Source organism: Siphateles boraxobius, unplaced genomic scaffold, assembly GCF_051911475.1.
Source record: "Siphateles boraxobius isolate OS27281-9 unplaced genomic scaffold, OSU_SipBor_1 1, whole genome shotgun sequence".
In the NCBI taxonomy this organism is placed as follows: Eukaryota; Metazoa; Chordata; class Actinopteri; order Cypriniformes; family Leuciscidae; genus Siphateles; species Siphateles boraxobius.
In genome coordinates, this window is record NW_027508699.1 from 25,221,790 (window position 1) to 25,249,670 (window position 27,881).

General features: G+C 37.5%; 2 protein-coding genes and 1 non-coding gene across 20 annotated transcripts in view; all 3 read right to left on the reverse strand.

The window, feature by feature from the left end:
• Positions 1–1,899: 1,899 nt before the first annotated feature.
• On the reverse strand, positions 1,900–19,033 carry puf60a (poly-U binding splicing factor a). Of its 17 annotated transcripts, none has more exons than XM_077230959.1 (14): positions 18,938–19,022; positions 18,042–18,113; positions 15,014–15,109; positions 14,136–14,225; positions 13,882–13,950; positions 13,424–13,585; positions 13,226–13,318; positions 12,907–13,120; positions 12,409–12,599; positions 12,061–12,117; positions 10,487–10,564; positions 9,697–9,808; positions 5,610–5,857; positions 1,900–2,625 (listed from the first exon to the last, which is right to left on the reverse strand). In XM_077230959.1, exons 3-14 carry the CDS (start codon positions 15,092–15,094, stop codon positions 2,326–2,328), a joined length of 1,695 nt encoding a protein of 564 aa, XP_077087074.1. In that variant the 5' UTR covers positions 15,095–15,109; positions 18,042–18,113; positions 18,938–19,022; the 3' UTR covers positions 1,900–2,325. The 17 variants fall into 17 exon arrangements, with proteins under 17 accessions (XP_077087074.1, XP_077087082.1, XP_077087088.1 ...); XM_077230967.1 differs by having other exon boundaries at positions 18,932–19,012; XM_077230973.1 differs by lacking the exon at positions 18,938–19,022 and adding an exon at positions 18,187–18,211.
• On the reverse strand, positions 13,661–13,797 carry LOC143742190 (small nucleolar RNA SNORA57). Its single transcript, XR_013205377.1, has one exon. It is a non-coding gene; the product is annotated as a small nucleolar RNA SNORA57 (small nucleolar RNA).
• An 801-nt stretch (positions 19,034–19,834) lies between the features above and the next one.
• nrbp2a (nuclear receptor binding protein 2a) overlaps positions 19,835–27,881 on the reverse strand; it is a 29,678-nt gene continuing 21,631 nt past the window's right edge. For both annotated transcript variants that reach the window (XM_077231041.1, XM_077231036.1), the window contains 10 exons: positions 27,692–27,747; positions 27,504–27,599; positions 27,280–27,412; positions 26,997–27,099; positions 26,826–26,876; positions 26,597–26,732; positions 26,123–26,176; positions 25,983–26,046; positions 25,699–25,754; positions 19,835–22,404 (listed from right to left, as the gene is read on the reverse strand). In XM_077231041.1, the coding sequence (XP_077087156.1) occupies positions 22,306–22,404; positions 25,699–25,754; positions 25,983–26,046; positions 26,123–26,176; positions 26,597–26,732; positions 26,826–26,876; positions 26,997–27,099; positions 27,280–27,412; positions 27,504–27,599; positions 27,692–27,747 (848 nt within the window). In that variant the 3' untranslated portion in view covers positions 19,835–22,305. The remainder of the gene's footprint in view (positions 22,405–25,698; positions 25,755–25,982; positions 26,047–26,122; positions 26,177–26,596; positions 26,733–26,825; positions 26,877–26,996; positions 27,100–27,279; positions 27,413–27,503; positions 27,600–27,691; positions 27,748–27,881) is intronic.

Consider the following 27,881-nt stretch of genomic DNA (forward strand, 5'->3'; position numbering starts at 1 on the left):
GCATTATGCAAATATAAACTTCATGGCTGCCAGAGAATGTCTAATATGGGGAGAAGTTTCACTGGCAGTAAACTTCCGGTTCTGAACTGGTTGAAATTCCACTCTGGCTCCATATGAGGGCGCTCACAGGACGAGTGCAGAATGAATTGAGGTCTATGGAGCTATACCCCTAAAAATCCACTTTCTCAGGATATAATTTTTTGTATAGTAATTTGAATGTTGTTTTCGAAAGGAGATGCAAAGAAATTACAGATTACTGGGTGTTAGATTTTTTAGAGTCACTTATTTGCTTTAAAAAGTCTTTTAAAATGGCAATGACGTCATTCACATCGTACGATCATAGAACTGCTTTACTGCAATCCTTCAGTCACTTTGGTGCTTTCGCGATCTGCACTTTCTTTTCTCTCGAGGCATCGACAACACCGCTGACACAGGTAAATACACGTGCTAGAAGAGGTTTTGTTTTGTTGTTTTAAAAGACCACGCCGAAAATACTTCGGATGCCACGAAGCCATCAAGCGGTATCTCTGGACGTAATCAGTCCTTCACTGACCAATCAAAGTCCATTAGCAAAACGCTAGCGTGTTATGGGCAACCACAACTCAGCCTGTAGGAAATCTAAGGGACATAAGTACTTGTTCATTCAACTTTGGACCCATAACCCATGTTGAACTTGCATTATCTACATTCAAATCTGAGATTTCTGAACGGCAATCGGGATAAAGATTAAAGAGAAAAATTTAGCCGTCTAGCTCCATAGACTCCCATTCATTTTGCACTCGGACGATCGCCCCCCAGTGGAACTCTGGTGGAACTACCACCAAAATTCGGTACTTAATAGAGAGTGCCGTGGCCAGGCTTTGTGGCTGCGTTTACGCTTGACATTATTCGATCACTGTGATCCTATCATTTGCCAATCAGGACTTTGGCGCGTTTACCTTTGTTCACATTAAGTAGCCTCTGTATCTGGAGAACCGATCGGATTTCTGTTTCCTTAAATTAAGTCTGTGGCACGACACCAGATTAAGAGTAAAGATGTAAATTAAAGAATGCTCCAATTGCTTTCCCTGACTCACTTTACTTAATCTCCCGTCTTAGATCAAATTAAGCTTTGAACGAAGGAATACTTCCAGAGTTGATCATACAAAGATAACTGGGTTGATCACGTTAAACAAGTCACATCATCGATCATCTGGGTTTAAGATTTTAGCCTGCAATGACTATATCTGGGATTGATAAACATCCTGAAACAATAAAAACATGCAACATTTAAAAATTCCGATTATTCCTCTTGTCAAAGCAGTGTGCAGCTCTTGATCTCATGACTGACTGTGATTGTATCCTACAGGCGATCGCCTCGTTCACATATGTTGTACAATTAAAATGAAAAGTGACACACATAGTATCTTGTAATACAATGTTTATTGTAAAGTTCAAATAAGTTTAATTACTTGTCTAAACTGCGCCTGGACATTATTTTCTAACAGCCACGTGGGGAGACTGGGGGGGATTTATATGACGTCACCCTGTGAATGCAGACCATGATGCAGACACGATGGCTGGATTGCGTTTACATTACACTGAGATCCGATCACAATGCGTCCTCGACTACCCCCGGAATCTGGACACGCTGATCGGATAACATTCCGATCAGAATTGCGTTTACACTTGTCTTTTCAATGTGTGTGGACAACCTCCGGATACAGGTCGCATGTTAATTCCAAGTGTAAACGCAGCCTTAGAACCACTCCATACCTTGTTTATACACTTTAACCATAATTCCAGCACCTGCTCTTTTAAACAGATGACAAAGCACAAGAAAACCACCACAAAAAAAAAAAAAAAAACTTTCCATACACACACTTCCATACAATTTCATAAAGAGAAAAGACCTAAGTCTTATATTTGAAGAATTTATTGTTCTGGCATTTGAAACCAAGAGCATCATAACAGGCTATTGACAATATTTTAAACAATAAGGGGGGGGAGAGGGGGCAACAAAAACTGAATTTGAACAACATCTGATTGGTGTAATGGGGAGTAAACCAATGGACCAAAAAAGGAGGGAGGGGGGCATCCAGTCATTCACATTTAAGTACAGCAACAATAAAAAAAATATTCATGAGCATTTCCTTGCCTGTCCCAAGAAGGGATCATTAATAATATTAATATCAACATCGATAAAAAATAATTACAAGTTATAAAGAGAAGCCAGGACCACTGGGAAGAGTGGCTGGCGGCTGCTTCTGTGTAAGTGAGAAAGAGGAAAAGGAGAGATGGAGAGAGAGAAGAAAAGGTTATGTAGGGCAGGATGTATTTGACAGTCTATGCAGAGAGGTCACTGTTGTCAAACCGTTCCTGATCGTACATCTCAGCGATCACCTTGCGACCTCCGAACCAGCGGTTGTTGAGTGCCTGAATGGCCTTGTTCATCTCTGATGCTGCTGAAAACTCTACAAAGATCTTTACAATGACTTCGGCATCCTCCTCCTCACCCTGCTTCTCCTGGTAAATGATTACTCTATTAACGGCTCCGAACTTCCCACATTCCTCCGTTACTTCTCCTTCCAGATCATCATCTATGTCTTCAGGTCCAACCATGTTCCTGAGCACCATAACCGTAGACTGAGGAAAGAGCATACAGAAAAGTGTTTAAAATTCAGCCCCTCTTTATATTAACTAGTGCTGGGCGGTTTGACCAAAAATTTATATCACGTTTTTTCCATAATTATGCCGGTTTTCCGGTTTATGACGTTTTTTTTTCATGCATAATCAGGTGTTCAAAGCATTTTCCACTGGTTGAGAGGGGAATTATTGCAGTAAATTGACTTAGGATCGTCTATTTTACTGTCATTAGTGAATATTGTAGAATAGCTAATAACGTTCTACGTTCTTATAACCAGGAAATAACGTTAATACAATGTTTATATAACGGGAGAATTTAATGTTCTTATAACGTTTTGAATAAAGTTCTTATAACCAGGAAATAACGTTAATACAATGTTTATATAACGGGAGAATTTAATGTTCTTATAACGTTTTGAATAAAGTTCTTATAACCAAGAAATAACGTTAATACAACGTCTAAAAACTGGACGGGGAGAATTTAATGTTCTTATAACGTTTTGAATAAAGTTCTTATAACCAAGAAATAATGTTAATACAACGTCTAAAAACTGGACGTTTTGAATGTCCCTAGAACATTCAGAAATAACGTTTTTATAACTTAATGGGAACGTTATCAAAACGTTCTTATAACCTAAAATTGTTAGCTGGGGAAGAGGAGAGATTCGAGATTGCACTGAACACGTTTTAAGTGCAGGATGCTCTGATCGAGCCCAGAGAAAATAGGCCAACATGAGCAGCGTATATCTGAGAGCGCGGCACATTATATTTAGCGCGCGAGCAGAGAGATTCGCACTCGCACATTATATTAATGTACTTTCCCGCTACAATAATACGCTCTCGACATTTGACAGGAAAATAACACAGAACCATAGTTCTGCAGCATCCATCTTCCCTGTAACGTAACACCAGAGCACTGCTGTTTACCCATAGACAGTAGGGCTGGACAATAATTCAATATCAATATATATCGCGATATTTTTTTTTGACAAAGGTGATATGATTTTTAAACATTTTCGATATTTCAATATACATAGCAGCATTTGTCACTGACTGACGTTAGGCGCGCAGCCGTCAGAAAGAGCAGAACACAATTGGCTACTTTCCTGATGACATACACCACAGACACGCAGCCACTGCTCAGAACAGCGGATCTCCAACGCGGCAAGTTTCAGCCACAGAATGAGCACCCCTGACCGCAATGCAAATGTGAATGAACGAGCTTCCACAAGTGAGGAGAAAGCATACGAAATAGTTGATAAGAGAGGAAAGACTAATTCAGTGGTGTTTCGGTGTTTCAGCGTGCTGCAAAATGTGCCGGAGTGTGACTGCCGAGTCCGACTAGCAGCGGGAACACATCAAACGAGGATCAGGAGACTGTGCCGATGCGCGCGTCCGCGGCCAGGAACGTCGCGTCCACTCTAAAAATAGCTCACCGAAAGTTCTAATGTGCAGGTATCGCTCCCTGTGAATGTCCTGACGCGCACACACACACGCGCAGAATCCAGTTCTCTTTCTTTAGCGCTTGAATAATAACACACACATTTATGCCAAAATGTCAGTTTTGTCAATTGTATCCTCACAAGAACAGTCTAAATGAGTTAATTAAAATCTTAAATGAAAGTTAAGAGTAGCCTAAATGAGAAAATTAAATGCGTAAGATCCTCTCATCAGCGACAGATCTTAAAGGGACAGCAGCCAATTCTGTCTGTCAGTTAAGTTAACCAAAGAACAAAGGGGAACAGAGCAAATTACTCACTGATGTTGTCTAAAGAACGTGTGTAGCTTTAATAAGGATTAATCTACATTTAATTTATAATTTACGCAGACTATTTGATAACCTTATTCAATTTCTGTATATTTCAGTTTTATTTACACACAAAACATTAATGGTGAACATTTTTGACTTTATAAAATGATTATCTCAAGTCTTGAAAAAGTAAGACATATTTTTGTTATACATAGTTTAGTAGCCTACTTTTATTTTTGGCAGAATTTATCATTATAATCAACTTAATTATTTCCTGGATTTTGTAACACCATAGTCCCTAAATTAATGTAAATGCAGGAAATGGGATTTTAATCGGGAAAAAATTCCCCCATTTTGTGTACCAAATGTTGCACAAATGTTATGGCAAATGTAAATTTAAAAACAGAAATGCATTGCCATTTTACATATTACATTGTCATTTTGCATATTACATTTCAAACTGAATATTGCTATGCTTTCATAGTCTTGTAGCAGGTATTGAGAAGAGAATATTATTGTTATGATGGGTTATTTCATTGCTTCATGTAGTTTATGGTGCAGTAGCGAAAGACTCCAGCAGATTTCATAGACTTGGCAAATTCATTGTTCAGAAGATTTTAGGAACAGACATCTGTTATGGGCGTTCTTGGCAGTTTTTCTGAGGCTTTTATATTGTTCATATCGATATCGGAATTATATCGTATCGACCGAAGTTAAGAAATATATTGTGATATAAAATTTGGCCATATCGTCCAGCCCTAATAGACAGTAAAAGAAAACTGCTGTATACCCTCGCAGTAGCTGCTTAGAAGTGCAACATTGTAAAGGGTCCGTCTGAAACAAGTGTCGCGCAGCGTAACGTTCGTTCCGAACGTTGTGTAATTAAATACATCGGTATGGCGGTATATAAAAAATTAATATCATAAGAAAAATATACACCGGTTTTCGGTATGAACTGGTATACCGCCCAGCACGAATTATAACATTGCAAAATTATCAACTTGCATTCAAAAGTTTGACACTTAAGACTGGAGTAATGACTGCTGAAAATTCACCTTTGCCATGATAAAAAAAATAATAACAACTTTAAAATGTCTTAAAATAGACCAGTTCATTTATATAGAAATTTACATATATACATATTTTAATAATATTACTGTTTTTACGTTTTTTGATCATGAGACTTTTCAAACCATTTCTTGTTAACCCCAAACATTAGTGATTGAGAACTAACCTCTTGTTTTCTTAGCAGTTTCTGCATGACCATATGCCTTGCGCTGCTGCCCGAGATACTCATGTGCTCCTGTTCACTGAGCATCTCCTGGCCCGTGCCGTCTTGAGCGGATTCCTCCTCCTCTTTTTCCTTCTTTGCCTCTTGGGCTGCAGCCACAGCTGCTGAGAGAGATGGCGGAGAGGCCAACACCGGGTTCACAAGGCCCACCTGAGGCACAACAGGCATCGTGGGCCGGGCTGGCGTCACCCCTGCACAAAAACACAGGAGTCAGTATATTATTAACCGTGGTCTGACACTGAATCTCTGCTAGACACCTATAAATCCCTCTCTATGCAAGCGAAATGGACAATTACCAGACTACACAGCCATTACAGGACTGTTCCCTGAAACCCCCCCCCCCAAAAAAAAAAACTAAAGCACATTAAGAAAAAGTTCACCCAAAAATTGTCATCTAGGCTGACATTTCAAACCCACATCTTTTTATATGAAAAAAAAACAAAAACGTAAAAACTACGAGCAGTGTATTAGTTGGATGGAGATAATAGGGAGACAGGGCACAATAAATCATTACAAATATTTAAAATATTTTATTTTTTGAAAAATCTGACATCACAAAATAAATCATGTTAATTTAATATCATTAGCCCCAGTATCTGGGAAAAAAAGAAAAAAGTTTGAAAATAGCTGTCAATTAAATGCTGCTTTTTGTGGAGCTTTAGAATATTTTTCTGGAAAAGGGGCCATTACATAAAGTTTGAAAACCACTAGTTTGCATGACAATTAACTTTCAGAATTAATGATGCAAATCAAAATAAAAGTTATTCACTGATCATCTTCCTCTCTCCAGTGAGACTTTAACTAATGACTGGATCCCAGCATCAGGGAGATGAACTTAAAGGGTACTCCATCGTGTTTTCATATTAAACTATGTTATTCCCTTAACTAAGACAAGTTGATACATACCTCTCTCGTCTCAGTGCGTGCACTAAATCGCTCTGTCTTGCGGCAAAACTTTGTTAGCAATTAGCTTAGCCCAGTTCATTCAATAGGGGCCAAGCAGAGAAGCGACCAAACACCTCCACGTTTTCCCTATTTAAATACAGTTCCTCGAGTAGTGTAACTCTACCTAGGACGGTGACACAAAATAAAACGTTTGCACTTCGACTTGGCGCAGTGATGATATTATTTGCTATGGTATTCCGCCATACAATATAGTTATCCATTTTACACGTTTAGAAAAGCCAACGTTTTATTTTGTGTCACCGTCCTAGGTCGAGTAACACTACTCGAGTAACTATTTAAATAGGGAAAACGTGGAGGTGTTTGGTCGCTTCTCTGCTTGGCCGCTATTGAATGAACTGGGCTAAGCGCTATCAAAGTTTTGCCGCAAGACAGAGCTATTTAGTGCACGCACTGAGACGAGAGAGGTATGTATCAACTTGTCTTAGTTAAGGGAATAACAGTTTAATATGAAAACACGGTGGAGTATCCCTTTAAAGGGTTAGTTCACCCAAAAATGAAAATTAAGTCATTAATTACTCACCCCCATGCTGTACCAACCCCGTAAGACCTTCGTTCATCTTCGGAACACAAATGAAGATATTTTTGATTAAATCTGAGAGGTGGATCACTGCTACATAGGCTGCCAGAGGGAATGAAACTTGACGGCCCAGAAAGTCATTAAAGAACATGTTTAAATATTCCATGTGCCTACAGTGGCTCAACTATAAGTTTATCAAGCGACGAGACTACTTTTTTCCCGAAAAAAAAACCCATAAATAACGACTTTATTCGACTATTCCTTTTCTTCCTTGTGGGCCTGAGACGAGAGTTCAAGAGATTTCCATTTCTTCCACAAGGAAGAAAAGTAGTCGTCGAATAAAGTCGTTATTTGTTTTTTTTTTTCGGAAAAAAAGTATTCTCGTCGCTTGATAAACTTATAGTTGAGCCACTGTAGGCACATGGAATATTTAAACATGTTCTTTAATGACTTTCTGGGCCGTCAAGTTTCATTCCCTCTGGCAGCCTATGTAGCAGTGATCCACCTCTCAGATTTAATCAAAAATATCTTCATTTGTGTTCCGAAGATGAACGAAGGTCTTACGGGGTTGGTACAGCATGGGGGTGAGTAATTAATGACTTAATTTTCATTTTTGGGTGAACTAACCCTTTAAGAATTAATATGTCAGTAGCTACATTTACATGGACACCCTTTTGGTTCAATCGGAATGAAATCAATCCGATTGATGAATCCGAACACGGTGTGTACATGAACGATAAATAAAGTAATCGGGTTGATGTGCTTTTTATATGTTTTTTTATGTCACAAGCTTCAAATCGGAATAGATTTCTTGACATGCGCACGAACACTGCCGCTGTTCGCGCATAACTATTCTCCTCTATTGGTTCTTTATTTGTTTTAAACAGCAAACTTAATACGTATCCGGTCTCTGGTTATGATTTGGAGAAAATGAGCGTATGAACTGTTTTGCCGTGCTGCTTATATTTATCACGCAGTAAAACCCCACAACCAAAACCAGTCGTCTGTGGATGAGTCTGAAGCAAGGACTAGTGGGACGTTGTCCTGCTTTACTTCACAGACGCTGAGTGAAATGAAAATTTTAGAATAACGGGACACTCATTTAGATGACACTTTATTCAACAGGAAGAACAGCTAGTTCCGTGCCAATTCAACATCATTGCACATGAGCAATCCTTTCAGTTTTCAATCCGTTCAAGTGTTTACATGTTCTCTCGATCGGATTACAAAAGGAATAAACCACCCCTTTCAATCCGATCGAAATTCCAATTGGATCGAGCTCAATTAGATAGATTAAGGTGTTAACATGAAGGTTCTTTAGTCCGATTGAGCCGTCAATCTGATTATAAGGGTCCATGTAAATGCAGCTAGTGATACATTCAGTTCGTGAATGAAACAGATCAATCAATTGAAAAGATCTAACTCAAAAGTATGATTAGTACATGAATCCAGCATTGCCACTTCACTTATGAAAGTTCCAAGGAGTGCTGGATCGAATATCAAGACTTTCCTAATAATGTCTTAAATATTTTCTTTAAGGAATAGTTAATTCAAATTTATCTCAGCAGTAACAAGAAACACTCTTATCTTTCATGTAAAGGATCAATTAAAAAAAAAAAAAAAAAAAAATTAGAAATCAGACAGTTCTGGCATTGCTTAAGCATTCCTCCTCTGTACCTGCTGGCTTCTTGCCTCGGTGACCGTACTTTTTTTTAGTTTGATACAAAAAAAGGAAGATTTAAGATTGGGGTCACTTTTCCCCTTTTTATTTGAAACCCCATCTGTCCTCTTGGCTTGGCTTCATGATCAATTCCACAAAAAAAACATCTGAGATCTGAGAGACTCACTGGCCAATAGGAATGAGAGATTTGTTTATGAGGGGAGGGGTTAGAAACAGTCCTCTTCAAACTTGGTTGATCAGTGTGCAGCAAAAGGGAAGGGTCATGGCGAATTTGGAGAATAAAGACAGGGAGGGGAAGAGAGGAGAGAGAAAAGGAGAAAGAAAGAGACAAGGAGAGAAGAGAAAATAAAAGAGAAATCTATTAGTGGACACGATCCACGACAGGCCACGTTAAACTGAGTACTGTGTAGGACAACAGAAACCTGAGGGAGAGAGAGATTGTGCACATAAGCTAATGTGGAAATGGGAAAACATGGTGGGCGTTCAGAATGAGCTTTGCAAGTAAAACAAACAGGTCCGAGCACAACCACTTAAAATTAGTGATCCGATCTAAATGATGTAGTCTTAAGTAATGTGTGGGCGGTCATGCCTGTCAAATTAAGGCTTTGAAAGAAAATTAAAGCCTGTTTGTTTAATTATCTTTTGGTCGGACTCCTGTAATTGTTCCTAACAATCCCGTTTTAAAAAATACATAAAATGCTATCATTCATGCAAAAGACATCCAAGTAAAGGGCCCCACTCGTACACAATTCAACTACATGCAGAACCAAAATACTGAAGACGTACAGCACAAGTAAGGCACACAAGTGAAAACACTGATTGTAGAGGGCCACAAAATACTACAAACCACTTCTGATTGCACCTACCTGTAATGACCCCTGGGGCCTGAGCAGCCATGACGGCCTGTGGAATCTGGGGCAGGTTCAGGCCCGCACCCCCGGCCATCGCCCCCAGAATCGATGCTCCCGCTACCGCTTCCTGGAAGAACAGAGTGGGACATATAGAAACACCGCCTGGACAGCGCCAGTTAAATGCACACATAACACCAACACGAGTGGACAAACAGACCTTTGCACACACAGACAAGCCTTGGGCCAGCTGCATAAAAATCGGCGGTTGGAGCTAATGGGCTATTGAGAAATTAAGTTATTTTTTATTTTAGGATTAATATATAAAATATATCTACATATATTGTACTGTCTCCATAGCAGAAGATATACTCAACATACATGTTCAGTTATACGCTATATGCTCAGCTGTCCCTTAAGCCTTTGTATACAAGATATATTCTAACTAGGGATGGGCATTTCAAAAAGTGTTCGAATATTTGAATATTCGATTGTTTATTTAAATGAAGTTTAACGAGAAAGACGTATTTTTTTTCAATAATTACGTTTTTGTCACCATTTCTGAACAAGCTTATGATTAAAATATACACAACAAGCTTACATTATATCATGAGGTGTTTTTTTTTTACTTAAAACATTAAGGTGTGCAAACAAAAATGAAATGAACAGAAGCATTAAGCTCACGCAGTGCACTTACAAACCAGACTGTCAATTATCATACAGAATGTATATATACACTTGAGTCAGCATATGGTTATCGTGTGTTTATATTGTTTCACATGTTCTTGAGAAAAACAAGTATATCTACATGCTCGGATGAAAGTCGGCTGTTTAGTCCGTCAACAATAAGGCCGGATGAGGAGAAAAAGCGCTCCACCAACAGATGCTGCAGGGACACAAAGATAATAGTGTGCTAAGCGACCACGTTTCTTACAAAGCTTTATGATTTCTGTCCCTGAAACAAGTCTCCCTCAACAAAACTTAAAGGCTGTTTCGAGATCATTTTGCTATCAGATTAGTGGTCTTCTCAGATGCTCAGGGGTACATCTGCACCTACCTGCATTTCATGCGATTACTTATCGCGTTGGTGATGTTATTATAACTCAGTTTCACCTCACACAAACTTCGCTCCCAACATGACAATTTTGAACAAACTTTGCAGTGCCTAGAGGCAGGCGACACAATTCTATTATCAAATATGATCAACTTCTTTTCACACTCCACAGCGCCAGTCAGTGCATTTAGTTATAACTGAGTTTTAGGTTGCATGCTTAAGATTTATCATAGATCCACTGCACTTATGGCCAGCAAAGCAACATTTAGCTAAATTCGAATAGTATTTTTAATTTTCGAAGTATTACAGATCGAATATTCAAATATTCAACTTCGTGGATACCTCTGACAAATTTTTTAAATTGATGATTTCTAAAGCAAAGTTGGGTTTTGATCATTGGACTATATATACTGTATTTTTAATCAAATAAATGCAGCCTTGGTGAGCATTTAAGAGTAATCGAAAACACACAGAAAAAAATCTTCCCAACCCAAACTTTGAACAGTTAATGTAAAAAAGAAAACCTAACCGCTTAAAGAAATAGAAAGTTGCTTGACATTAAACACAATAGTGCAGTGTCTGTTCTGTAGGGTTTACGCATCTAACCCTTCAGGCATTTCATGCAACTAGGCCCAAGACCTGCAATAAAGGTCAAGAACATGTAACAAAACAAGCTAAATTTATTATTAGAAACCTGTATCAATTAAATATAAATTAATTATAAATATAATTTAGACACTGCTAAACAACTTAAAAACCTATGCATTTATTTGCTTACACAATATAAATTTAAACTAAACTACGTATGACAAGCATGAGACAACATAGAACAATTACATCATTGATCATACAGATTTACAATATATTGAGTAGCATATAGTATGGTAATTTTAGCATGATCTATGCTGTAGCATAGATGCAATAAAATTAACTAAAATGGAAGTAATCCACTATAGAAAATGCCAAAATGTTATCTCAGTATTAAAAGATTAATGGCACACCTATTAACAAAGAACTATCAAGAGATAAAAGCCTCAAGAGATTAAGCAGACATCCAGAATAATAAATTCATCATTATATGGGCCAGAACCCAGATTACAGATAAGAGGCATAATGTAGCTAAGAAATATTGGCAGAGGTGCTACTTAAAAGTCACCTGCGACTAAATCTGCTCAGCTCTCAAGTATATGGGCCTGTCTAGTAAACATTCACTATCTAGCATCACTGTTACTGGGAGGTCTTGAAGACAAGTCTCTCCCCACACTCATATTCTACACAAAACAAAAAGGCACCAGCGTGCTTTGAACAGAATTTCCTGAAGGATTTACCAGACAGTTGAGGAAGTCTTCTGTCCGATTCTCCGGCTGGGACAGATTCCATGCCATCTGTTTTTGGAGTTTACACGCTATGTTATCTTTCTGCATGTAAAAGCTCGGTCTCAAATAAGTAATGTTGTGTCATAACTGAGTCTTCATGCCAGTCAATACCTTAGCTGATTCAAATCAAGCCCTCACATACAGGACCAAGTGTCTGCACTAGCTTTGCTAAGCGAATTAAAATCACGCTGCCTTACTTTACAAAGGAAGGCTTTTAAATGTCAAAGGAAGCAGCAGCTCACACTCTCACACACACTTTCCCTGACTAACAATAGATGAGTGAGGTGTGTAAATGCTCACCTGTGCTGTGATTTTGGCAGTGGCGGCTGCAGCGGCTACGGCAGCAGCGGGAGGCAGTCCGCCCGGCGTCGTTGGAGTCAGAAGGGGCATGGGTGGCGTGACGGCTTTGCCCACTCGGAGGTACTGCCCACCCAAGTCGAAAAGGTTCATGGAGGAAACGGCATCCTGCGAAGACTGGGCCTTGTCATATTCTACAGAGGAAACAGGGAGGACTAAGACTCAACAGCATCCAAGAAGACTCAGCATAAATCTACCAGAGCTCTGAGACAGTTACTGTGTAATTACCAGCGGGTACTTATGGCACAAATGTCCGTAACAGAGCCTAAGAAAACAACGACAACAGAAATAAAAACTTACTATGAAAGCATGTGAGGAACCTGCCCCCACCCTTCTCTATCCCCTGTGAGACATGTAGAGAACAGCATTCTGCCATGACTGACTGCTCTCAGTCAGATACATTTATATTCATCCGAATGGGTGAAGCAGTCGCCCGCTCACCTATGAACCCATAGCCTTTGTGTTTTCCCGTCGTGGGGTCCCGCGCCAGTGTGCAAGACTTGATTCTTCCGAAGGCCTCGAACACACTCTTGATGTCATCGTCTGACAAGTCGGGATGCACGGATGCCACGTAAATCCGGTTGAAGGCGCGCGCTTCTTCGGCTAGCTGGTCTATGATCGGTTGAGCCTGACCAATGTTGCTTGGTCGCCCCACCTATGAGTGTTGAAACCGATCAGAAATTATAGAATACATTTGAAATATGTAGGGGGAAAAAGTTGGCTCACAAGTTATTGAAATTGATTTTTACAAAGCGCTCACCTTAATGTTTCTACCACCCAGCATAACGGAGTTCATCTGTTCTAAAGCGAGCTGTGCTGCTTCTGGTACTTCATACTCTACAAATGCAAAACCCTGGAGAAAGAGAAGATTATCGTCAGTTAAAAATACAGCAATAATCAATTAACATAAAATGGTAATTCATAAAACACTTCACAACTATAAAAAAGACCTTCTGACCTTGTGTTTTAATGTAACAGAGTCCCAGGACATGTCAATGCTCTTAATGGGACCGAAAGGAGCAAAGGCCTGTCTGATGGTGTCTTCTCCTAGCTCGTAGTAGATGGACCCAACATAAACACGGCACATTATGGCTAATGCTCGTTGCCTCTGTGCTGCAACCTGTAATGGACGACTGATATGATCAGATGGTGCCAAGCCAGGCATATGCTAATTCAAGGCGTTTATCATTCATAGGCTTGTTCCAATGATTGAGGATAGAACCAGCAGACAATAAACATGCTGGCACCGAAGACATAGCACTGGCTTTTCTTTACCTCCAAACATTACACACATGAGTACTGAACAACTACACGTATGCCAAGAAAAGGAGGGAAAACAAACATTTACTACGGCATTCACAAATAGAAAAGGAATGAAGGTTACAGAGTTACTTGGAGAAACTGTGTTGGACTTACAGACTGTAGTGGTGAGAGGGGATCTCCAAAGCCCATCGATAACGAGGCCATCTGAAGGGAATTAGGCATCTGTCAGGAAAAACAAACCAACGGTCATTGACTGTTGTACCACAGTGGGATGTTGTCAGTTTAGTTTAGAAAGGGTCCTTGAGATAACATTCACATTATGATACATAATTTCAATCGTTTATGAAAACACCAAGCATTGAAAGTTTAAAAAAAATTATATTTCCCACATTCTCGAACAGTTTTACCTGTAGGTTGCTGAGCTGTTGCTGCTGATGGGCGAGGGTCTGTTTGACCAGGACGCTCTTGATGCTTTGCTCCATGGCATACTTCTTTGCCTACAATTGAGAGCACATAACACCAAATGAGTGTCCACTCAAGTAACATGACTTCAAACCACCTCAGCAAGACCACAAATAGTCAGTGCTCTTGCTAGATATATTAAATTTTACGAGATGAAACTGTTAGTTGATTTGACTAAAGTACATGTCATTAATAATATAATCACAAATCAGATAAAAAATAAAATTCACAAAAGTTAAATGAAAATGATCCCCCACTTTAAATGTACCAGCAATTGAGAAAAGTAGTAGCAGATAATCAGACGCCACTAGTACTGAAGGCATAGCACTGGCTCTGCTCTTGTCCACTGCTTACTTACATGTGCACAGAGCAAACACATGCTTATAAAGCTAGAGGACATGGAAAAAGAATATCAAGAAAGACTCAACATGACAAATTATAGAAACTTTGGCTTTGAGCAAAATGTGCAGATATCTCACAAGGCTGCACTTAAGATGGTTCTTAAATGATACAACTATTTTTCAGTATCATGTACACTGATTATAGGTTATTCATTACTATTTTCATTTTGTGACCGCAAGAAAAAAGGCAGCACAGGAAGCAAGTCTCTTTCTGCTCTTCATGCTAATTTCCTTAAATATCTTAAGCGCACATCCCAAATTGCTCTCCGATAAATCTGATCGCAAAGTAACAAAGTAAGCTGTAACCAATCACAGAAATATAAATGAGGGCCCCTGTTTGATACATTATCCCACCCTCAATAATTAAACAATGATTGATTTCAAACTACAAATGTGCAGCAGGAATATCTGGGGAGTCTCACCTTCTGCAGCGCCTCCTGCTGTTCAGCGGTGAGTGGCGGCAGGCCGAGCTTCGAGGCTGTGCTCTGTCCATTCTCCATCATCAGAGCCTCGCCTCCCTGCACAGAGCACAGGCATCTGTCAGACCTGATGAATGTGAGCTGCAGCGTAATTGTACATTCACACTGGACAACTTCCTTACATCTTTTAAGACCATCTAGTTTAAGAGCAAACTCAAATGGTATTAGCCATTTAATACATCAGGATACTTCTCTTGAACAATATTATGAATTATGCATTTTATGCTAATAATTTACTATTTGATCCTTATAAATGCATTAAAATCAGTGTTAGGGCTAGTGCTGCAAAGAAAATCTATATAATTAAATTCCAAATGATTCTAGACAATTTTGACCTTGTTCAAACTGCTTTGTACATTTTAGATGCCTTCAGTTTAGCCTCGGGCTAATCAAAAATACTGTTGAAATAAAACCCATTCAATTCACAGGATCCTCACAAAATTGTAAGGGGAACATGGTGACTTTTCCCCTCAGTGAAACAAATACTTGATTTTGTTATCTGGTTATATCTGACCATATAACCTAAGAGTGCATATGCTAAAGTAATCGAGCCCTCTCATTTAATACTACACAAGAGAAAACTTAAGTACCTTTGCTCAAATGAACTCCAGAGTGGTGCACTGCCCCCCCTTAAGGAGGTTTGAACCCAAAAAGTTCTGCCATTGGCTTTGGAAATATAGTACAACCAAGAGATATGTTCTACAGCACAGACGACACAGAGAGAAACGACAAAAAAGAAAAAAGGAAAAGAAAAACACAAACCTACTTAGAACAATAGAACTGAGTAGACTAAATTCACTGACATCCAAATCCAGGGAAAAAGAGTTGCCTCTAATGTTAAGGACCAAAAGACCTTGGTGACAAACCTTACGGCAACATATTTTGTAGACAGCTGTTTTGTGGCAGTGATTCTTAATAGGATAGTTCACCCAAAAATGAAACTTATATCATATTTAAGACCCCTCACACCAAAAATTATAACTAAAAAGTTTTACTAATCATTCTAATTCCATAACAAGGAAGTCCACACCATAGTTACAATGAAACGCAGTGAAACAATATCATTGGAAACGCTTTTTTCCATCTGATGAATGATCAATCAGATCCCAGTATTTAAAGCATTAGATGAAATAACTGCAGCCCACACTAAAAATAAACAGAACATCATTCGGTGGTCGCTATAGTTATTCTTGGTGTGAACGAGCCTTTACTCATGTTGTTCCAAACCCCTATTATTTTCTAGAGTAACACCAGGTCCATACCAGACATGATACGATAAGATTCAAGCGACAAATAATTTGTCTGTCCACACTAGACGCGACTGCGAGATGCGTAAAAATCTATCACAGCCAACATAGACTATAAAAATATGTTATCAGCTTTCAATTAAAGTTAACAAAGCCCTTATTTGTCATACATTTTCTAAATACGATTTTCTAAAAAGTTAGAAAAAAATGAACCCCCCTCACAGTTGTCAGGCACTCGGAACCTATCGAAAAAAATAATAAAAGACCATGGGACCAACCTGTAAAACATGAATTTATGCTGTGAAAACTGACATTTTAACATGGGGGTCTATGGACATTTGCTCCCTTTTGGGACCTGCCCCTAGCGGATTTTCGATGTATTGCAGTTTTCGCACTTCCGGGTAGGCTTCATTTTGCAGATTAGAATGTTGCCGCTTGACAGCCAATCAGAACAGCATGTGGACGAGTAATCTTCACGCTAATCGCAAGAAAATGGATAAGTAGGCTACATAATCAAATTCACAAATATCACACAATTTAAACATTATTCAAATACATAGGTTACGGAGTTCCTTCAACAATCTTAGTCAAATAATACACTTGTTTGTTCACAGTTTGAACGTTCTGGTTTCCATTTGTTTAATTTCAAGATATGAGGTGAATTATGTTGCGAAGCTGGGACGCGCGATAAACAGTACATTTTTCCATGTTAATCTCAGTTTTTATCCTAACCAGCCGCGACAATTCTATTTTAGAAACGGTTTCTATTTGTCTGCGACATCGCGCTGGAACAACAAAGTGTGGCAATGATAATTTTAGGTACTGTTTATGTGCTTTATTTAATGTTTAAAGCATGCAATGTGACTTTTAATATCATTTAGTTGATTATATAACCTACTTATCCATTTTCTTGCGAGTGCCCTCAAGATTACTCTCTGGTGCTGTGCACTCGCCGCGAGAATCCGCCAACATGCTGTTCTGATTGATTTTGACGCATCTCGCAGTAGCATCTAGTGTGGACAGACAAATTATTTGTCGCTGGAATCTTATCGCATCTGGTTAGCACATGGTGTAATGTCAGATGTCAACATTTTCACTAATGACTTCGATTTGTTTGTTTTGGCATCAAAAGGTTGTCAAACATAAGGTTCGAGATGCATGGACTACTTCATGTCCTTTTCGAAGCTTGAAAGCCAGTCCACTACAGTTCTATGAAAAAGAGCAACCAGGCCGATCCTCAATTTCTCCTACTGAATGAAGTCATACAAATTTGGAACAACATAAGGAAATAATTTTCATTTTTAGCTTGACTATTCCTTTAATAGATTAAAAACAAAATCTCCCAATGCATGATTAGTGCAAAAAACACAAACACTGCTCGTACTCATACAAAAATTACAGGATGTCTGCTACCAATATGGTACAATGGGATTGATTGACAAATAATGAACAACAAGATAGTGAAAATGTGTTATTGTTGTAATGACTATGCAAAAAACTATTTACCATCCCTTACCGCTCTGATACTTTTTACACGCATACTGGTGACATTTTAACAATATATTAAGGAAATACAGGTTGCCTAATGCAACCTTTTGTTGATCAAATATATGCAATACTTCAATATTAAAAAAGAAATAGGACACATCGAAAATGCTTTGCAAACCCTATTCATGACAAAGGCTAATTGTGGTCTCGGGGTGAGCAGTGGATTGACCCCTTACCTAGCGCCTGCTCTCCGCTGGGGTGTCTTGTGAGATTATATATGGGGGAGCTTTTACAGTTCAAAACGGAGTCTATAAGGAAAGAGAGAGGTTTCAGTAAACTCATGTACACTGTGCCCACTTAAAAGGGTGAATTTCACCTTACTTTTCATAGCATGGGCTTTGAAATGCTTAAGACAGACTTGTAGGAGGTGGATATAGACTAATTTACTTGTACATGCAGTACTGTACTGATTTACAATACATACATTACCTAAAGTTGACAAATAAAAGTAACCACACTGACTAGGAAGCCAAAAAAGCAGCATTCAATAAATGCTGAATGTGTATCCCATTCCCATACGTTCGGACCAGGCACGAGGCCTTATATAATGTTGGGTTAAACAGTATTCAATAAAATGCGTCACGGTGATGCACATTTAAAAGCGAATTGTAACTTAACTGCAACCAAACTCCGCTGTAAAACACGCTCTTCGTTTCTACTGACGCGTGCAGCAGCGAAGTTGATTCAGCTCATGGAGGACAATGTGAACGGGTTAACGCGTAAACTTAGCTCATGTAACCAGTAACGTTTCAGAAAGCGAGTAAGCGCATGCGTTTAGGTTATTATAATAGTAATAACCCACTAAAAACAACCATTATAAGTAAATCCCAGCTGTCAAAAATGACATGGACACACAGTCGAACATAATTAAATAATCACTGTGGTATAAAAGAGACACGCAGCAGCACAGGCCGGGAAGAAAATCCCGCTCTCAGTGCGCTAAGCTAGTTAGCCATACCGCTGTGCATCTAGCTGTTTTAAATTAAATCTCTATTCAGACACATTATTGTATGCGCATGAAATAATACTGTGTTTATATTAAGAGGGAAATTAAGCAAAATATTACATTTACCGCTGAAACAGCCACCGCCATTGAGCACACCTTCCAGCACTAACGTCCACACCGCGAGGAAGACTATGAAATCTCGCGATATCGAAGGAGCGCGTTAGGTAAGAGCAGATCTGTAGAAATGGTAAGAGGCGCGCAGCTGCAGTGTGTGGCCGATCAGGCTCTGATTGGAGGAGAGCCTCGGGCTCGGAGCTTAAAAGTCTACTGTAGACTGTAGTTCGAGAGCGCAATAAAGCATAACTTTTCAGTTTTCTAGTAATATTATGTAACACCACGGATAAGACGATCCCAAAAACTGTTTTATAAAAGTAATTTTTGTCTGGACACATAGGCCTACATAACAAAAATGAACTAAACCCACACCAACAAACTATAAATATTTCCATCTCCAAGGTAAAAAAATGAACACACATTGTGAACAATTATTATTAATAAATATATAGTCTGGTATTAAGCAGCCAGACAAAAATATATGATTTTCAGCACGGAAACAATAAAACAATTATGAAAAAAAAAAAATCATTAAACATCAAAACCGTAAAATGCATTTGAAAATTCTGTAATTAATTAATTGTATAAATGTAAAACTGTTAAAACACGTGAATTGACTTGCCCCTACACAAAAAAACAACAACATATTATTCATATTATGAATTAAGAATTTTAAATGAGTAAAGAACTAGAGCTTTAATAAAACATTTTATATAACAATATTTAAGTATAATTCGATTCAATTTGATGGAAATACTTTTAATTTAAATGTGTAAATTTTGGCTTAATTTTGACTGCATCTGACCTGAAAATCCCCTTGTCCTCAGAGTACCATTAAATGTTTCAGTTAATATCTATTCATTGTATATAAGACATTTTTATTTATAAACATGAATAAATCCAGCTATATTGAAGTATTAATAATATATTTTAATGTTATAGTATTTCATGTCACAGTATACAACTTCAACACATAAAATAAAATAAAACTGCCCAAAACAGAAGTCTGGTTAATGCATTTGATTTAGATGAGAGAGGAGACCGGGAATTAGGAAGAGTACATTTTAAAAGCTGCTCACTGTACATTCACATATCTCTCATATATACACATACAAATGAATCACATTGCAAGACATTTGAGTCTCATAATAACACTGGGAAGATGATGACTGTTTTTTTCATGACATCTGAATCATTTTAATTTGCAAGAATAAATGGAGATAAAAAATCTCTTGGTTTTCTAAAGCTGCAATACATCCATGCCAATATAACAAAAATGAGAAATTCTGTCAAAACATTCTTTTCCTGACATGCATATATATATATATTTAAGGGACATTGGGAGGTCAAAGCCATTGGAGAGCACAGTACAGAAAGCATCCCCAAAATAGATACTATTGCTCTGGACGGCATGGCAACATAGATGTTTTCACAGAATATGCAAGTGTCAGTCAAATACAGGACAAGTTGTATTTGCAATTTAGTTCCCATTCTTGCCATCACAGCACCCAGTACATATTTGGCTTTGACATGGTTCAAGTTCTCATTTGCAAGTAGAATACATAGAAAGTAGTGTATAATTAATTTTATATCACATAAAATATACACATACTGTGGTAATATGTAAATGTCTAATAGAATAACAGCCCTTCATACCCAAAGGAGGGATTTATTAAAGCAAACCTTTGTTTCAGTCAATGGTCAGTTTATTGTATGTTATCATAATGTATTTATCAGTATAAGAGACAAAGAAACGGATAAATGTTAAACACCTCTGAGCAGTCAGCTGATCTAAGATCAGCTCATATTCACATTAAGAAGGCAAATAAAAATCCCATGATAACACTTTTAGCCATGAACAGGACCCCTGTGTTAGTGAACCTATTATTAGCTGCTCAAAATGCTTTTATGATTTATTGTTTGAGTTTGAATCAGTCTGCTAGTGCTAAGTGAATAAAAGTAAATGGATTTGGTGTACTACGTTTTTTTTTCTTGGAAAAAGTAATCTGGATGAAGTGCTCATCTGCTTTATTGATTAAAAATGAGGAAATATCAGATCAAACTTCACATAGGCTGCATTTATTTGATCAAAAATAGAGTAAAAACAGTAATATTGTGAAATATTATTGTTATACATTTTAAAATGTAATATGTTCCTGCGATGGCAAAGCTGAATGCTCAAGATTTCTTATTTGGTGCTCAAGTAACATTTCTTATCATTATCATTGTTGAAAACAGTTGTGCTTCTTGATATTTTTGTGTAAAACCGATTTTCTTGAATAGAAAGTTCAAAAGAACAGCATTTATTTCAAAATAGATTTTTTTGTAACAATGCAAGTCTTTACTGTCGCTTTTGATCAATTGAATGCATCCTTTCTGAATAAAAGTATTAATTTCTTTCAAAACATAAAAAGCTAACCTCAAACTTTAAAACGGTAGTATACCATTGTAGGATAGCATTATTGCCACGGTTTGCAAATATTTGCTAAGTTCATTACCGTCTGAATTAGAAAAGCTATTGAGATCACCATAGTGTCATGGAAGCAATTCAGAACAGAGACATTTTAAACTCAGTATAAATCACTCCACATTAAGAGCAAGAAATGAAGTTGAGGGTCTGAATAAAATGTTGAAAAAGAAATATAATTATAACAAGAGCACTTGTCATTGTACCATACATTCGTTTGCTCAAAGTCAGTCTGTTAAAGCATACAGAATAAGATAATATAGAAATGTAGAATTAAACATTGATACATTTTCCTTTTAAACATGTATACCAAGATTGTGTATTAATTGTTTAAAATAATAAATAATAAATTTAAGTCTAGAACAAACATACTCCAATCATATTGCCTGCGGAAGCAGCGAATATTTCTTAGATACTTAGCCTCCTCTCTCAGGTTCCCGAATGTCTGTCAACCTAAAATCATCGGTTTGTGTGAAACTTTGTCCTATGCTAGATGAGGATGGATTATGCCATAGACACGATGACTTGGAGAGATGTTTTTAAAAATCCGTTAATCCGTCTTTTAAAAAAAAAAAAAAATCACAACCCAAAATGCTGGCACTGAAGGCAGAATCTCTGCAAGTAATGGAATTGTATTTCTTCGTCATGGTAAAATGACATCAGTAATTTAAACTTCAAGATTAAAGTAAACAGTTTGAGCTCTTTGGAGTTTGTGAAGGTACCATGCTGTGTGACGAGCTTTCTCCACAGGTCCATCGCTTATTCTCAAGCCATCTTGTCATGACCTTCATTATGTAATGTTGCACTTTTGGTCTTTATTCCCTCTAGTCAGTCTGGATCTTTTGCTCTCTCTTTTTCTCAAGCTCTGGCCCAGTCTTCAAGCACTGTCTGTCTATTCTAGGACCAGCTGGGCTTAGTACATCACAGCCATGGCAGTAGGGGAGGTGGACGTTCCTGACCAGTGCTTACATAATGCATCCTCAAGAAAACATGCCAACTTCTCGCAGTCTTCCTGCAGGACATAAAAACCAGACAAACACGTTCACACATAAAGCAAAACTACATGAGCTATGTTTTTCATTCCTGGCCACAGATGCCTTTGAATTGCACACTAGGGGAACAAAAATGTACAATGTACAATGTGTTATGTATAAGTATAATGCCACGACTTTAAATTAATTCCTCAGTTAAACTGCTTAGGGTGGATGATATGATTTAAATTTGAACCTTTTTCATTTATATGCATCTTTTTTTTTTACCACGGCAGTGATGCACATCTTCAATAGTAATTAGGCTTGTCACTACACCAATATGTTATAAATTAAAACAAAACCTTAAAGGCTTCATAATCCTCAATATCACCACATCACAAACTCCAAACTTCCAAATTCCATTTCAAACTCCGACATACAATTAGTATATCCAACTTGAAACACATATATACAGTACAATTACGTAAAGCAATATATCGCAAATCTGCTTGTTTATATTGTCACAAAATGTAAACTATATTGGCGAAATATTTAAAGTTTGATATATCATGCATCCAACTTTACCTACTTATTATACAATACACTCATGTAGAGCCAATATAACAAATCTCAACTGCCTGATTGTTTAGATCATTCTTAGGTGGGTAGATGCAGTCAGTATGGACTATGGACTGTACAAAATACAATGAGAGTTAGAGGTGAGTGGGGCAGTTTTATCTGTGCTGATGAGTCAAATATTGACTCTGTGGTTCTGTGTTCTGTTAATTAGGGGCCAAGCACTGAAAGTGCGTAGGCTCCTATTGAAATCGTTGGCATTCTTCTTCTTCTGTTTCTTCTTCTTCTTACATATGGAAGTCTATGGCAGCCCATAGAACCGCTTGCGGGAAAGTTATGAAATTTGGAACACTGATAGAGGACAGTCTGAACAGTCACCATAGCAAATTTGGAGTCTCTAACTCGATCCCTCTAGCGTCACCAACGGTCCAAAGTTTTACTCATGTATATGCTGATAACTTCGGAACCATAAGGGCTAGAAAAAAAATTAATTTCCCTCTGATTCCTTGGCTCAAGATAATTCAATTGCATCATGTGACGTCATTTTCCGTTATGTAATTTAGATTTTTTTTAAAAACCTACTTTTTCAAACTCGTCCTAGATGGTTGCTCCGATTTCACGAAAATTGAACCAGATCATCTTCAGAAACATCGAAACGCTCTTGAATACGACACAAACTAATTTTACATAGCGCTTGCAAAAACACACGCAAGTCTGTTTCTCCGGAACGCTTTATCGGATTCAGACCAAACTTAGTACGCGTTTCAGCGCAACGTCACCTACTGGTCCGGAGATATGAAAAATGGCTATTTTTGGTTATAACTTCTGAACAGTTTGTCCAAAAATCATAAACGTGGTCTTGTTAGATTCAGGTTGTCATGCCGAGACAACATATCCAATATTTGTCCATTTTGGGCATCGGCCATTTCGAATTTTGTACTAAAATGCTGTATTTTATGAACGTATGAACATACTTGGTATAGGTCATTGGCAGAGGCGGACAGAGTACACAGCTTCATTACTTGAGTAAAAGTACAGATACCCCTTGTTAATTTCACTCAAGTACAAGTAAAAGTACTACAGTCAGATGTCTACTTAAGTAAAAGTACTGAAGTACTTGTTTTTAAAGGTACTTGAGTATCAAGAGTACAAGAGTAAATTTTTAACTATTGCATTACTACTGCCACAGTGTTTACATTTATGTACAGAAACGTCCTACATGGAGTTATGAAAAATGTTAATGTTAATACTTTGGAGAATGTAAAAGGAATTGAAAGTAAAATCAAGTAATTTTCATCTTTTTACCATGTTGCTTTATTTAACATGTCTCACTTGCCCATAAGGCAATAGCACAATGGCAACGCTCTGACAAACCTTCTGCTAGAGTTTTAATGGATTTAAAGCTGAAGGTGATTGCTGATAGACTGTCCCAATCAGTGGCGCCTGCACGATCCAATCACGTTTGAGATGGAAACAACAAATTGAGGGTTTCCGAGAATTTTTTTTTCTTTTCTTTTTTTTAGAAGTAGTAGTAACGGGAACTCACGGTTATGGATAGAAATGTAGTGTAGTAAAGAGTACAATATTTGCCTCTCAAATGTACTTGAGTAAAGTCATGAGTACTCCCCAAAAATGATACTCGAGTGAAGTACAAATCCCTCAAAATTGTACTTAAGTACTGTACTCGAGTAAATGTACTCCGTTACTGTCCGGCTCTGGTGATTGGTACGATGCTCTGAAATGTATTCACATGCTTATAACTTTGGATTTGGTTGACTTATTTTCACGGGAGTCACCTTCTTAGGTTCCTGAATCCTTGCAGAGTCTAATGATACCAAACATTCTAGGTTTTGCCATATGGTTAGCGCAATGTTGTAAATTAGTGTTTAAAAAACATTTGCCAGTATCTTCGAAACCGTTAGACCGATCGACACGAAACCACCGTAGGACGTTTGGAAACATAGGTCGTTGGCTACAAGCTAATACCCAAATGTCAAAATATTGATAGTAAGTGGCAAAAAATGCCCATGGGTCATACATATAAATGTCTATAACTCCAAAACAAAATGAGATATTTTCACCAAATTTGACACACAGTGTCAGAGTGTATGGGCTCACTCTGAGAACACATAAAAAAAGTATATATAAAAATATTCTAATAATATCATGAATATAAATATAATATCATGATAATAAATGCAACACTTTACAAATGCATTTGTGTACCGTTACAAAACTCGGTATGCATCCTAATAATCCATTAAATCATATTTTTAGTTACTGTATATATGATTTTTCAGCCATTTTGCCAAAAATCATCTTTAAATGTCTTTAATTTCTCATTGTTGCAGTTGGTCTGACACTCCCAGCCATGTTGGCATGTCTTATTGTCTTATTTGCGGTTGGCCCCCATAATTGCTGCTTGCAGCTATATTTTTGTATTGTTATTGTATTTTATTATTACTGGTAGACAGATGACAGCTTCGGTTTTCGGTAGCTAATCGTCATACACTACGATTTGAGTTCTAAAATCAGCTCACAATATCAAACATGTTTTGATATCTGCCAAATGGATGGAATCATAATCTGAAGCTAAAAAGATTGAGTCTGTGCCCATCATACACCATGTGATTTTCTGTGAAATTTGTCAACTCCAACGGCCCAAAACTATTGTCAACTTATATCGACTGCAAAAATCGTAAAAGTAGTCTTGCGTATTCCAGCCTTAAGATAAATAATAAAGCCTAAATCATGCTTACCTCACTGATGAAAGCATGGTGAACCAACTCACTAGCCAAATCTTTGGGACTGTCAGCTGTGAATAAAATTTAATAAAAATACATATTTAATAAAATAAAATAAAGATTAAAAAAGGGATATTTTTGAAGAATAAATGATATATATTCTAATTTGTATTTATTCTTTATAAAGATCTCTTTTATTTATACAATTTTTAAATTGCACTATAATTACTTGCCTAAACTATTTTAGAAAAGAAACAAAAAATGCACCAGGAACGCATTTGAATGTGATAATTACTTACATGGCAAAACATCACAGCTAAGCTGACGGTGAAGTCTGTCATCCATCTTTAAAAAGAGAGAGAGCTACAGAGAAAGAAAGGATTAAGCTCAATTTTTACAAAAGCCAAGTAAAACTACAAGCCAAAAAAAGTTAACTCACATGACTCCTTGTGCCTTCCTCATTTGCTTCCAGATTACATTGGATCTGTACAACCTGTATGAAACAAGCCAAACACACCAGGTTTTTAAGAGGACAGTATTACTAATAACTAATAGAAAGTAACTAAAATACTGTTTGTACATGGATGAGATGCATTGATCACCATTTCTGGGAAATGTTTAAACTAAAGTCAGCTTTTTCAAATTGACCCTTGCTCATCATCAGTGTCATAACTGGACACACTTCCCATTAGTCATCCAAACATTTTTTGGCTAATATTTTGCTTAAAAAAAATCAAACACAGCATTTAAAATGAAATGTAAATCTGTTTAGTGGATTGTTTTTTTTGTTTTGTTTTTTACACAAATTAACTGATTCACTAACATATTCAGACTTCCTAAAGTTTCATGAGGCATAGCATCACTACTTGTGGTTAGTTGCTACCAACACTGCTTATAGCATAAACCTTCTAACCTTTCTGGTTTCAGTCTCCTGTGGTTCTGGGGTTGGGGTCTTCACAGTCTCCATCTGTTCCTGGGACAAAGAAAGAGCGCGGGGGATAGGATGTGGCCGCTGGGAAGCAAAGTTCATCAGGGGATATATGCCATTTCTGTTCATGCAGAAGAGGAAAGGTTTCAAATCCACAAGCATGGAAATAAACACAGTCTAAATCAAGGATCAGCTGATCTTCTCCATGACTCACTTCACATCCTCAAGAAATTTGTCCAGTTCCAGAGGTGAGACGTGAGAATACCTTGAAAAAATAAATAAAAGGAAAATACGTGGGAAAAATACGTCTATAAAAATACGTCTCTACGTGGGAAACAATCACAGAAGAGAACCAGAAACTTCACATTTTGTTTGAGAAACTCACTTTAGATGGACTCCAGGTCGGTCACGATGATTAATCTCTGCCATGATACCATTAGGGTCAAAAGATTTGGTCTTCTCTTCTACACAATTCTCAGGAAGGAGATCTGGAAAAAATAAAAAAACGTTTAAGACTTAAACCAAAGAGGAATGGAACAACAATTCCCTTTTGAATGATTAGGCCATTTATAACGTTTCTGTTATTTCTGAGATCAAAATGAAAGCATTTTTACTGTATGGATTCAGGAAGGCATGAACAACAGTGTTTTTTTACATGTTCCACTTACACTGGTTATTGATAAAGCAATGCGCAGCAAGCAGTTTTAAGGAGTGGACCTCAAATAACACTCTGTGGAACAGCAGGTCATGAGCCGTGGGTCTCGACTTGGCTTCTGTGCGTACACACGACTGGATAAATTCCTGTCAGTGTGAAGAGATAAATGCATTCAATTAAACAAAAAGAATTAAGCAGAGCCGTTTTAGTTATAAAGATGGGCTTAAAGTCTTTTACCCTCATGAGAGGGTCCTCAAGTGACTGTCCAGCATGATCAACGGCCTCTTTCAAAACTGCAGCATCTCCATTGGCCTGGATTTCCAATACTGCCATCTAAAGGAGAATGTGGAATACAACATTAAAGGTCATAATTCAGTGTTGATTAGTATTATTTTATTGAATTTTTATTATTTTAATGTTCAGACCTCCAAGGCACAAATACCAAATGAAAATATATCGATGGCATAGTCATCTTCAGCAACTGGAGAAGAAGAAATGGTACATATGAATGTATATTTCTTTATTACAAATTATAAGCAAAACAACTTTTCTTTTTTGAACAAAAAAAAAATATTTTCCAGGGTTAAATAAAAAATTTCCAGATTGCCAAAAGGT